Source organism: Barbus barbus (genome assembly GCF_936440315.1).
Source record: "Barbus barbus genome assembly, chromosome: 7".
NCBI lineage: Eukaryota > Metazoa > Chordata > Actinopteri > Cypriniformes > Cyprinidae > Barbus > Barbus barbus.
The window spans coordinates 36,851,061-36,864,837 of NC_136735.1; the positions used below are offsets into that span (position 1 = coordinate 36,851,061).

The following is a 13,777-nucleotide window of genomic DNA, read 5'->3' on the forward strand; positions in this document are numbered from 1 at the left end:
TAAAAAGATAATCATTAAATATTAAGTAAATAATTATAATATATAATACATTGAAGCATGTGAAATTAAAAAGACTTACATGATACTGTAACGCTGTCGCTTTGCTCACTGCTGACAGGATTGCTTACACTGCATGAGTACGGTTTATCCTCTTGAGCAGGTGTTAAGAGCAGTATTGTGTTTTTTTCATTCTGGATGATTTTGTCTTCTTTATACCAGGATACAGTCAGATCTGTACGGTCTCCAGTGTCACAAATGAGCACCTTCCTTGTTTCGTACATCACAGTAGGTTTAGGAGCCTTTGCTGAGACAGAAACATGGTGGTTATTTCCTACAACTGGAACTACTGTAGAAATATACACTCTTATTTTGTTATTATGGTGGTATGAATATTTGTGATCTTACCATAAACGTTAATTTCCTTTTCTCCAGCATCAATCTGTGTTCCTTCAGCATTAAAAACAGTGTATATATATTTGCTGGTGTTCTTCAGACTAACACTTTCAAATGTTAATGATCCATCTTCTTCCATTTTTACACCTGGAGTGATTTTCTTGATCTTCCCATTTTTCCTGTGAATGAAGTCACCACTAGAGAGATGGACCCATTTGATCTCATTAGATTTATCATTGTTTCTTGTTGGCAGCTGGAGGGTGCAGGACGTTCCCTCTAGTAGCTCTTTTCCACATGTCTTTACTGAGACTGTAATAAGATGACATTAGCATTTAATAAATCTCAACAGGATTCATGCACTCATATGTGGTTTACTATAAGGAATAAACAAACATTATAGAGAGATATTTAGAATAATATGAACTATTTTGAAAATACTATATTCAGTTCAAATCTGTGTTCACCATACTTGAATTTCACGCAAATATTTTAATTTAAGACACTTTTGAACGAGATGTTTAAAACCAACAAATCAGTGCTTGATTGAATAGGAATTTGTTAAATAAGACTTTTGACTCTAAACCTGCTGAGATACAGATTCTCTGTGAGACAGCTATAAAATAAATGTTTCAAAAGAAGGGTTTCATGTTGATGCCCTAGAGAAAAAGAAAAAACTAAACAAAAAAAATGTGGATCATGAAAGAATATTTCAGTCCAAACCATTTTCAGCCAGAACCATGTTTTCTTAGTGTGAAGAACATGTTAAATAATATTTTTCCTCTATGCATTTAACATGGAATTGGATGTTAAATGTTCATCTGGTCTCCTCTATTATTTGCTATACGTATACAGTATTTGACTTTCTGGAAGGGTCTTCTATTAACGGAAGATGTGCACAAACTTATTGCAGAAGATTGCAAAGCCAAAGAGTTTAAGACCTGGGCCTTTACATGACAAGAACATGAAATTAATAACAAAAAACATCTATTTTAACTGTTGGAAATTCTAAAAACGCCATCATGCATAATACATGGGCCAACATTATTTCATGAGACAATACAAGCCAAACCTTTGGACACGCTTGACTGAATTTACTCCTCATTTTAAATGTATAAATAATTATTAATATATTCTGGGTTGTATATTCATGTACTTTGCATTGTTGTGGTCCTTCCAAAAACGAGGGAATGCCAAACATGTTGACAATCTTAAATACCACTGAGTTTGAACGAATACACAACCTTTGACATCAACAAAAAGGAAGCGTGTTCTCCTTTTTTTAAAGATAATAAGCCTATTATCTCAACTTTATTAATACCAATAATAATAATTCAAAAAACTTGCACAATTGATGTTTAAAGTCTTTGTGGTGCTTTAAATATATTAGTAAATGGTGAAAAATGACTAATTATACCAGATTTTAAGGAGATTCTCATTTAACATTTGAAAAGCATATTTGAAAAACAGTCTGTGCAGTGACACCTCAACTTAGAAATGTTACATTTATATGGAGTCAACTTTCAATAGAAGCTTCAAGAGTCTTTTTGAATTCTTTGATCTTTTCTCATGTCTCTTATTGTATTACCTCCTCATGGTCGCAAGCAGGAAATCTACTCTTAGACCTTTATATACTTTGTATAAACGTGCTCTAAAAGCATTCGATAAGAAACCTTACAGGTATCATCATTGTTTGATTATTAATACGTACATTTTTTTTACTTTTAACAATTTTATTGTGTTTTATAATTGTTGTTTAATGTACAAAATTGTTAATAATCTCTCACCTTCACCCTTGAAGGAATTTGTTTTCTCTTGTACTAAAAATATTAGACAAACTAGAGCTTCGTCTAGAGGTGAATTCTAGAGATGCTGATTTTGGCCGTTCAGCTTTCTCTGTAAGGGCCGGTAATAACTGGAATAATGCACCAGTTACTATGAGACAGTGTTCTACCTTTAAGCTACAATTTAAGCTACATTTGAAAATATGGTTAAAGATGAGTCAGGTGTGTGACCAGTGAGTATTTCTGTATTTTGAATGAAACTTTTGGTGAGTTGTAAAATTTGTATAATTGTTTGTAGGATGATGCTTTGTAGTATTTATAGGGGATATTTTGTAGACATTTGGATTGTAGTTTCTATGTGGGGGATTTTACTGTAAATTGTATTATACTGATGTTTTTGTCACATCATTTTTGTATTTTCCTGCCCAGGGAAAGCAGATGAAATTGAGCTCTGTAGCTAATTCTGGGGCAGTTTTCTGACTGTCTATTGTCCCTGTCAAATGATGAATTAACTAAAATATAAATAAATATATATATATTTAATTTATTCAATGTGAAGTTGCATTAAGTGATTACTTTTGAGTTCCCTCAAGTTCATTTGTTTTTTATGTAAATAAGAGTACCTTTTGACATAGTTTTTGACTAGCAATATAAAACATGTTTTCATGTTCTGAGATATCTTAGATATCAGTACCGTTTAATACTGTTAATACTGCACAGTCAATGTGTTGTTGGACAAAAACTCTTTTATTTGTGTTTTATTGTCATTGGTTCATGCAGCAAAAACAGGAAACAGCCAGTGCGTATTTCATGAAGCAAAAGTGAAATTGTGAAAAGTCAAAGCACAAAACATCATGAGTTAGATTGTTGAAGAGATAATTGTTGAAGATCATTATTAAATATTAAGTAAATAATAGTCAATACATTGATGAATGAGAAGCATGTGAAATTAAAAAGACTTACATGATACTGTATCGCTGTCGCTTTGCTCACTGCTGACAGGATTGCTTACACTGCATGAGTACGGTTTATCCTCCTGTACTTGAGCAGATGTCAAGAGCAGTATTGTGTTTTTTTCATTCTGGATGATTTTGTCTTCTTTATACCAGGATACAGTCAGATCTGTACGGTCTCCAATGTCACAGGTGAGCACAGGGTTTCCATCAGCATCATGCTCAAGCGTCACAGTAGGTTTAGGAGCCTTTGCTGAGACAGAAACATGGTGGTTATTTCCTACAACTGGAACTACTGTAGAAATATACACTCTTATTTTGTTATTATGGTGGTATGAATATTTGTGATCTTACCATAAACATTAATTTCCTTTTCTCCAGCACCAATCTGTGTTCCGTCAGCATTAAAAACAGTGTATGAATATTTGCCGGTGTTCTTCAGACCAACACTTTCAAATGTTAATGATCCATCTTCTTCCATTTTTACACCTGGAGTGATTTTCTTCATCTTCCCATTTTTCCTGTGAATGTAGTCACCACTAGAGAGATGGACCCATTTGATCTCATTAGATTTATCATTGTTTCTTGTTGGCAGCTGGAGGGTGCAGGACGTTCCCTCTAGTAGCTCTTTTCCACATGTCTTTATTGAGACTGTAATAGAATGACATTAGCATTTAATAAAACTCATGCACTCATATGTGGTTTACTATAAGGAATAAATATAAACATTAATAAATAAAAATAAAAATGTATCAAGGACCTTGAGTCAAGGTGGTTTGATTTTAAAAGTCAAATTGAATTTAGATACTAACCTTAGACATAACTAATCCATGATTATGGCTATGGCTATCCCTGACTTAACGTTTATGAAAAAAAAAAAAAATCTGTCCTGAAAATACAGTAGTGTTTCAGTTCAAATCTTCCTTCAAATCCGTGTTCACCTATTTATCCAACATATTAAGATACTAAAATTTCATAAAAGCTATTTTAATTTAAGACAGTTTTGAATATGCTTGAAACCAACCAATCAGTGCTTGTTTAAAAAAAAAGCCCTGGTTTCCACTGTAATTTGATTACATAGCCTATCTTTATATTCAACTTTTTCTAAGTATACTCTATTGAAGGTACAGTAGATGTGCACAAATGCTCATTTTAGCAGTTTGCATGTAATTGTCACTAGCTTTGCATTTAAAACTGTCCAAAATGGTTGTAAAGTGCAGTTGTTGTCTTAAAGAGGTATTTTACCTGACCTGCCTCTTAAAAATTATAAGTACATTTTTAAGTTAACTAAAAATAAATAAATAAAAACATTTACATTTATATTTTAATCTAATTGTAGACCAGGGATCCTCAAATCTGGCCCACAAGATCCACTTTCCTGCAGAGTTTAGCTCTAACCCTAATCAAACTCCAGAATCATTAGAAAATCACAGGTGAATTTTATCAGGGTTGGAGCTAAACTCTGCAGAGCATTGGCCCTCCAGGGCAAGATTTGAGGAACCCTGATGTAGACCATCAGTAAAATCCCTAAAATGCAGGTACAAGGGGCTTTTTACTTTAGATTATTAAAACATCTACACAAAATGAAATCATAACTTACCAGTGAGTGCAGCAAAGCCACAAAGGAATAAAAATACAAGACTGTATTGGCAGCTCATTGCTCTTCTGAAAACAGCAAATCCAGAACCTTTTCACAATCAGCTGAAGGAGACAGAAATAACTTCCGATCACAGAAACAGAAAAGAGAAGAGAAAGTTTGTTTTTGCAGAATCATCAACTAAAGATGTCAGTTCCTCTTTTGAACAGTCTCTCCCATTGCATTGTAGGCTTATGGGGAATGTCCTGTTTGCTCTGATTCTGAAGCCTGATTTGTTCACGTTCGTGTAGCTGCACGAACAAATTACGCTTTAGCCTGCCAAAAGGAGTGGGGCCGACTTCTGTATGAGTTGGCTCTGAGTGCCATTGTGTCAGAATATTCTCCTTCAGCCTGAAGATAAGCTTTTCCAATTTTCCAGTGATATTGTTTCAATCCCTGCACTCTAAAAAATGCTGGGTTAAAAACAACCCAACTTGGGTTATTTGGCAAAACAGTGCTGGGTAAATATTGGACAGAACACATGCTGGGTTATTTTGACCCAGCTGGTTGGGTTTAATGTTTTTACGCTGGGTTGGGTTGTTTTAACACATGCTGGGTTGTTTTAAGTCAACTATTGTTTAAAAATTATTATATTCCTGGCTTAAAATGGACTAGAAATAAAAAAAACAGACTTACTAGAGGCAACAGCAATAATCAAAAGATGAACATTTATTATTAAGCAAGAACACATGGACAAAATACAAGACAAATTGAATTTATTTGGATGAATACAGAATAGTTTACAACATGTCCTGATGGAAGATTCAGCTTCAGCCCATTATAAGATTTCTAACAGAAGCAGTCAGGTTTAGAGTTTTTATATATTTTTTTTAATCTGTATTTAATATTATCCATGATGCTGTGTATATCAAGATGTCCAGGACCTCCAGAAGAAAAATCGGCCCACAACATTAAAGATACTGTAGTAGATTTGATTGTATACATGGGGTACTTTTTTATCCCTGTGTGCACCAAACCCATTTTCACTGTTTGCTGCTAAAATGCTTATTTTTTAGTTTCATCTGACAATAAAACCCAGTCCCATTTGACGTTCCTGTAGTGTCTGACAAATGAATGTCCTGGAGTATGTTTTTGAATGTGTTAGATCATGCATTCAAATAAAATAGCCAATCCATTTTGTCTTATAACAGAACAACAAAATGGTCTAATACCAAAAACCCGGTAACAGCTGGTCTTGTCTGGTACCCATAACTCTATTAACAGTCTTCTATCAGCCAAGAAGCCAGTAAAGAGCAGAAGCAGGAGACAAAGTGATGATAAAAAGTAGCAGAGTTTATTGAATAATCATATTTGCGTATGTTTCAATGCTCAGACTTCATCTGACCGGCATAAATCCTACAAGTGATGTTACACCAAACCTCTTCACAACAACATCCCATAAACCTTAAATCTCCATAAACATTCCCTCTTATCTCTTATTAATGAAAACATACAGCCCTTGAAACCATACTGTCATAAGACTAAACAACAATGGAAAAATAATATAAAAAATATCAATACTATAATATAAATGACCAATCAAGTAATGAATGAATGAAATGCATATATAATGGTTATTGTAAATTATTAAATGTAATAACAAAATGATTCAATGATAAATGGTTATAAATGAATGAATGAGCAAATGAAAAAAGTAAAACATAACAGAAGTGTATGGTTTGCATTTGAGGATCCTTAAATCCTTCAGAAGAATAATTTGTTTTACTTGCTAAAAGGTTAGATTGATTGTGTGTGTTTTTTTTAATGCAAGCACAAAAGGATAAACAATACAGATTTTTTTTCACACAACCTTTGATCATATTTTCCAAGGGTGCCAATAATTCTGACCACAACTGTGTCATTTATTTCTGTTTAATTTAGATACTGAGGTAAAGGGATGAACCAATAAAGAGTAACAATTAATCATCTGTCAAATGTAAATTGTGAATGCATCTTATTATGGCTTTATTGAATTCCAAAATTCAAATTAATAAGGTGATTTCTGTGTGTTTAGGGAAGTATGAACACTCAGGTTGTCATCTGTAATGAGCTGTTTTCACTGCATCTGGGTCTGTTTTGGTAGAATCTGGAGCTTGAAGATTCCTCAGACCTTTATGAGCTCTGTTTTTTCTGAAAGATATCAAAGACAAGATGTTCATAAAATAGCCATTTTCAGATGTTAAAACAGTCAAATATTTACCCTTTTAGTTAATATTCCAATGATTTAATAATACATTTCCATGTTCATCGTTCATTGATGTGTGTTAATGGTCACATGGCAGTAATTTTGTGTGTTATATTTTGTATTTTTATATTTGGAAGTCGTGGCCTAATGGTTAGAGAGTCGGACTAGTAATCGAAAGGTTGCGAGTTCGAGCCCCCGGCCGGCAGGGATTGTAGGTGGGGGGAGGGAATGTCCAGCGCTCTCTCCACCCTCAATACCACGACTGAGGTGCCCTTGAGCAAGGCACCGAACCCCCAATTGCTCCCCGGGCGCTGCAGCATGGCTGCCCACTGCTCCGGGTGTGTGTTCACGGTGTGTGTGTGTGTGTGTGTGTGTGTGTGTGTGTGTGTGGATTTGTTCACTACTCACTGCTGTGTGTGTGCACTTGGATGGGTTAAACGCAGAGCACCAATTTCGAGTATGGGTCACCATACTTGACAATACGTCACGACTTTACGACTTTTTTTTACTTTTGTATTTATTTTAAAGTGTTTCAATTGTTTTCATATTAAAATTAGGCCTGCATGACTTGGCTTAAAAAAAAATTATAGTTTTAGTAGTTATATAAACTATATTGCCAAAAGTATTGGCACCCCCTTCTAATGAACGTTTGACTACTTTAGTAATTTCTATGAGTACAAATCTTAATGTTTAAGCATATAATGATATTCTAGGGAATTGTGTGCTTCTAATTTTATAGCAACAGTTTGGACAGAACCCTTTTCTATTCTAACATGACAGTGTCTCTGTGTATAAGGCACGGTTCAGAAAGACATGATTGATTGAGTCAGTGTGGAAGAACTGGACTGGTCTGCAGAAAGCCAAGTCCTGATCCCAGCTGAACTCCTCTGGTGTGACTTTATATGCAGACCTTGAGCCAAAAACTCATCACCAAACACCTAAGTGTAACTTTGGACAAACTTTTTGACTGCCAATGTAAAATATGTTTCTATGTCCTGAGATATCTAAGATATAAGTTAACACACAGTTTAATACTATTCTGCACATTCAGTGTGTTGTTGGAAAATACTGTTATTTTATTGTCACTGTTTCAGGAAACAGCCAGACCAAAAACCAGTACATATTTCACGAAACAAAATTGAAATCATTAAAAGTCACACAGTCATTTGATAGATCAGTAATTGTGCCTGAATATGTTAGGTTTTTTAACATCAGTATTTAACGCCAGATTTATTCAAAAGCCATCATGATTTAGGTTGTTGAAGAGCATTTTTAAAAAGATAAATATTGAATAATTACAACATAAAGCTAATATATTGAAGAAATAGAAGCACATGAAATAAGATCAACTTACGTGATATTGTCATGCTGTCGCTTTGCTCACTGCTGACAGGATTGCTTACACTGCATGAGTACGGTTTATTCTGCTGTACTTGAGCAGGTGTCAAGAGCAGTATTGTGTTTTTTTCATTCTGGATGATTTTGCCTTCTACATACCAGGATACAGTCAGATCTGTACGCTTTGCAATGTCACAGGAGAGCATCGACATTACTTGAAACGTCAGATTAGGTTTAGGAGCCTTTGCTGAGACAGAAACATGGTGGTTATTTCCTACAACTGGACCTACTGTAGAAATATACACTCTTATTTTGTAATTATGGTGGTATGAATATTTGTGATCTTACCATAAACTTTAATTTCCTTTTCTCCAGCATCAATCTGTGCACCTTCAGCATTAAATATAGTGTATCTATATTTGCCGGTGTTTTTCAGACTAACACTTTCAAATGTTAATGATCCATCTTCTTCCACTGTTAGACCTGGAGTGCTTGTCTTGATCGTCCCATTGCTCCTGTGAATGTAATCACCACTAAAGAGATTGATCCATCTTATCTCATTAGGTTTTTCATTGTTTCTTGTTGGCAGCTGGATGGTGCAGGATGTTCCCTCTAGTAGCTCTTTTCCACATGTCTTTAAGACTGTAATAAGATGATATTAGATTTTAATAAAACTCTGCAGGATTCATGCACTCATATGTGGTTTACTATGAGGAATAAACATTATAGAGAACGAATATTTCTCATGGTGGGTTTCTTTTTAAAAGTCCATTTCTGTTTAGACACAAACCTTAGACTAAACTATTCTATTCTGCCATTACTGAGCTCTGTAGCACCACGCCATTAGAGGAAGCCCTCGCCTGAGTACTGACTGCAGCCTCAGTCTAGACGGTACAACCGTAAAACGATACATTTCATTTAATACACACAGGGGTTTCATCAGCATTTAAACAGGTAGGTGTCAGGGCACTGGACTCTCTGTGTGTGTGTTTTTGCTCCCTGTGACCCAGTTTCTCCCTCATGTTGATTGTCTTAATTTGGTTTCAGGTGTGTCTCGTTCTTCCCCAATTATCCTGTGTTTAAAAGCCCTAGTCCATTCAGTTCATGTTTTTTGGGTTTATTTGTTGCCACGTGTGTTTGTCTAGCTCCTGTTGTGGATGATTCTAAGTGTTTCCTTGATTAAAGACTGTTCAGCGTTTCCTCGGTTCCCTCGTGCTACTTACCACAGCGAATCGTGATAGTACGGAAGCGTATTGCATTCACTTTAGGAAAAAAAAAACTACTCTGTTTTTCTGAATTAACGACTTAATTATCTCAGAATTACGAGAGAATTTTTCATGAAAAAACGTTTTTGCTCTGTTTTTCTGAATTAACGACTTAATTATCTCAGAATTACGAGAGAATTTTTCATGAAAAAACGTTTTTGCTCTGTTTTTCTGAATTAACGACTTAATTATCTCAGAATTACAAGATAATTTTTAAAGAAAAAAAAAGTTTTGCTCTGTTTTTCTGAATTAATGACTTAATTATCTCAGAATTACGAGATAATTTTTCATTAAAAAAAGTTTTTGCTCCGTTTTTCTGAATTAATGACTTAATTTTTCATTAAAAAAAGTTTTTGCTCTGTTTTTCTGAATTAATGACTTAATTATCTCGTAATTCTGAGATAATTAAGTCGTTAATTCAGAAAAACAGAGCAAAAAAAATTTTTCCATGAAAAATTTACTCGTTAATTCAGAAAAACAGAGCAAAAACTTTTTTTTTCCATGAAAAATTAAGTCGTTAATTCAGAAAAACAGAGCAAAAACTTTTTTTTCCATGAAAAATTAAGTCGTTAATTCAGAAAAACAGAGCAAAAACTTTTTTTTCCATGAAAAATTAAGTCGTTAATTCAGAAAAACAGAGCAAAAACTTTTTTTTTTCATGAAAAATTATCTCGTAATTCTGAGATAATTAAGTCGTTAATTCAGAAAAACAGAGTAGTTTTTTTTTTTCTCAAGTGAATGCAATACGCTTCCGTATGATAGTAAGGGTAGAAAAAAAATAAAAAATTAAACCATGTTTATGGCTTAGAGAAATTAAAATTATTTTATTTTTGTAAAACATCCTTTTGCTCAGACTCTCCTCTCAGGGAAAGGTGTAAAATTTTGGAATCAATTGCCTGATTATTTAAAAACTGCTTCAAATTATAATAATGAAAAAGATACAAAATATTGGTTGATTCAGCAACAAACATGTAGTCATATTTAGTTTTTACTTTTTTTTTTTTTTGGTTAATTCTTGTTTTTTTCTTCAGTTTAATCTGTTTACTGTATCTGTCCCTAAAAAAATAAAACCTTAAAAAACGAAAAATTTAAGTAAAATTACAACATATATTCCCTGACCTAATGTTTATGTAAAAATAAACTTATGAAAATACAGTACGTTTCAGTTCAAATCTGCCTTCAAATGTGTTTATACAACACATATTAAATTTCACAAAAAAACCCACATATATATATTTTTAATTTAAGACAGTTTTGAACTAGATGCTTGAAACCAACCAATCAGTGTTCGATTAAAAAAGCATTTGCTAAATTGGATTTGTATAAGACATGACACATAAACCTAAAGAATTCAAAATAATCTTTTCCACTGGGTTTTTGTGGAACAAAATCAACAAAAAGAAAGCACTTTCTCCTTATTTTCAAGTTAATATGCCTTTTTTTTTTGTCAGCACATAGTTCCCAGACTTCCATTTGTGGTATTTTCATATTCTGAGATATCTTATACATCAGTTAGTTAGTGCACAGTTTAATATTGTTCTGCACAGTCAATGTGTTGCTGGTGTGACGGATCGGCTGCCTCTTGCTAATTATCTTCATCACCACGTCCCTTAATCGCTGCTCTTCACAAAGCTCCTGACAGGAGAGAAGGGGTCTGGTGGCGAATGAGAAGCACATGAAATAAGAACGACTTACGTGATACTTTAACGCTGTTACTTTGCTCACTGCTGACAGGATTGCTTACACTGCATGAGAACGGTTTGATTTCCTGTACTTGAGCAGATGTCAAGAGCAGCTTTGGTTTTTTTTCATTCTGGATGATTTTGCCTTCTTTATACCAGGATACAGTCAGATCTGTACGGTCTCCAATGTCACAGGTGAGAGTAACATAACCACGATCATAGCCAAACATCACAGTAGGTTTAGGAGCCTTTGCTGAGACAGAAACATGGTGGTTATTTCCTACAACTGGAACTACTGTAGAAATATACACTCTTATTTTGTAATTATGGTGGTATGAATATTTGTGATCTTACCATAAACGTTAATTTCCTTTTCTCCAGCACCAATCTGTGCACCTTCAGCATTAAAAACAGTGTATGTATATTTGCCGGTGTTCTTCAGACCAACACTTTCAAATGTTAATGATCCGTTTTCTTCCACTGTTAGACCTGGAGTGTTTTTCCTGATCTTCCCATTGCTCCTGTAAATGAAGGCACCACTAGAGAGATGGGTCCATATGATCTCAACAGATTTGCCAATGTTTCTTGTTGGCAGCTGGATGGTGCAGGACGTTCCCTCTAGTAGCTCTCTTCCACATGTCTTTATTGAGACTGTAATAAGATGATATTAGCACTTAATAAAACTCAACAAAGTTCATGCACTATTATATGGTTTAGTATGAGACATTATAGAGAATGAATATTACAATGATTCAGAATACAATATAATGATTCAGTTTAAATCTGTGTTCACCATACTTGAATTTCACACGAAAAAAAGTCTAATTTAAGACAATTTTGAACGAGATGTTTAAAACCAACAAATCAGTGCTTTACTGAATAAGCATTCGTTAAATAGGACTTTTGACTCAAAACCTACAGAGATATGGATTCTGTCAGACAGCTATAAAAAAGAAGGTTTTCATGTCGATGCCCTAAAATAAATAAATAGGTCCACCAAAGAACCTTTCAGCCCAAAACATTTTCAGTCAGAACCATTTTTTTTTCTTTAGTGTGAAGAACATTTTAATAGTTTAAACAATCTTTTTCCACTTTGTATTTGTGTAATGACAAGGTTCCTTGGATGTTAAATGTTCATCTGGTCTCCCCTATAATTTCCTATATATTTGACTTTCTGTGCGTGTCTTCTGTTAAAGGTAGATGTGCACAATTGCTCATTGAAGAAGATCTCAAAGTTAAAGAGTGTATCAAGACCTGGGCCTTTACATGACAAGACAAAACAAGAACAGATGTCATGAAATGAATAACAAATAAGTGACTCATTAGTAAACATATATTTTAAGCTGTTAAAAAAAATCCTAAAAACAACATCATGCATAATACAGTATACGGGCCAGTGTTATTTCATGAGACATCTGGCCCGATTGACTTGGGCTGTCTCCGGCAAGCCAGAATCTAACCGGAACTGGCCCGAGTGTGTTTTGCTATCTGGGACGGTCCTAAAATTGCACAATATACGTCAAACCCTTGGACACACTTGATTGAATTTACTTCGCATTTCAAATGTACAAATAATTTTTTTATGTATTCTGGGTTGAATCTGTTGGTTTACTTTGCATAGTTTTGTTCCTTCCAAACATGCTGACAGACTCAGAGTTTGAAAGAATACACAAACTTTGAATTTTGAATTGTTTTAGCTTAATGGTGCAGGATGTTCCCGCTAGTAGCTCTTTTCCACGTGTTGTTGTTGAGACTATAATAAATTATATGACATTAACATTTAACAAAACTCAACAGGGTTCATGCGCTCAAATGTGGTATACTATGAGGAATAAACATAAACATTATAGAGAATGAATATTTCTCAAGATGGGTTTCTTTTTAAAAGATTTAAATTTCTGTTTAGACACTAAACTTAAAAACTAACATTTCCCTTATAATTCGACTACATGTGACTTGACATAAGTGTCTTCTTTTAAAGGTAGATTGCACAAACTCTCATTGTAGCAGTTTGCATGTAAATGTCACTAGATTTGTATTTAAAAGTGTCCAAAAATGACAGGAAAAATGCAGTTTTTGCCTTAAGGAGGTATTGTTGACCTGCACCTTGTTCAGTACATTTTCAAGTTAACTTAGACAATATGATTTACAGTGATGTTTAAATATGTACTTGATATAAATAACACAATACAACAACCTATATTTAGGCCAACAGTAGAACCCCTAAAATAAAGGTATTTTTTTTTTTAAAACAGTTTATTAAAATATCTACATAAAAGGAAATAATACCTACCAGTACGTGCAGCAAAGCCACAGAGGAATACAAATAAGAGAATGTATTGGCAGCTCATTGCTCTTCTGAAAACAGCAAATGTCCCAGAACCTTTTCACAATCAACTCGACAAGACAGAAATAACTTCCGATCGGGGAGTTGGCGGTTTTGTAGAATGATCAGCTGAGGATGTTGGTTATGCAGACCAATCAAATCAAGGCAGCAAACTCGACTAATTTCTTGAGCACCCCTGACTGGTCATTGTGATGGCT

At 34.1% G+C, this 13,777-nt stretch overlaps 1 protein-coding gene across 2 annotated transcripts in view; it reads right to left on the reverse strand.

Annotated features, from left to right (window-relative positions):
• LOC306872060 (cell adhesion molecule CEACAM5-like) overlaps positions 1-13,777 on the reverse strand; it is a 43,002-nt gene extending 29,225 nt beyond the window's left edge. Inside the window, exons 1-9 of one of the 2 annotated variants that reach the window (XM_079420405.1) lie at positions 13,527-13,777; positions 11,588-11,884; positions 11,247-11,486; positions 8,635-8,928; positions 8,303-8,533; positions 3,482-3,778; positions 3,138-3,380; positions 406-702; positions 80-304 (exon numbers count right to left, since the gene is read on the reverse strand). In XM_079420405.1, the coding sequence (XP_079276531.1) occupies positions 80-304; positions 406-702; positions 3,138-3,380; positions 3,482-3,778; positions 8,303-8,533; positions 8,635-8,928; positions 11,247-11,486; positions 11,588-11,884; positions 13,527-13,584 (2,182 nt within the window). In that variant the 5' untranslated portion in view covers positions 13,585-13,777. The remainder of the gene's footprint in view (positions 1-79; positions 305-405; positions 703-3,137; positions 3,381-3,481; positions 3,779-8,302; positions 8,534-8,634; positions 8,929-11,246; positions 11,487-11,587; positions 11,885-13,526) is intronic. The other variant, XM_079420404.1, reaches the window with a different exon arrangement.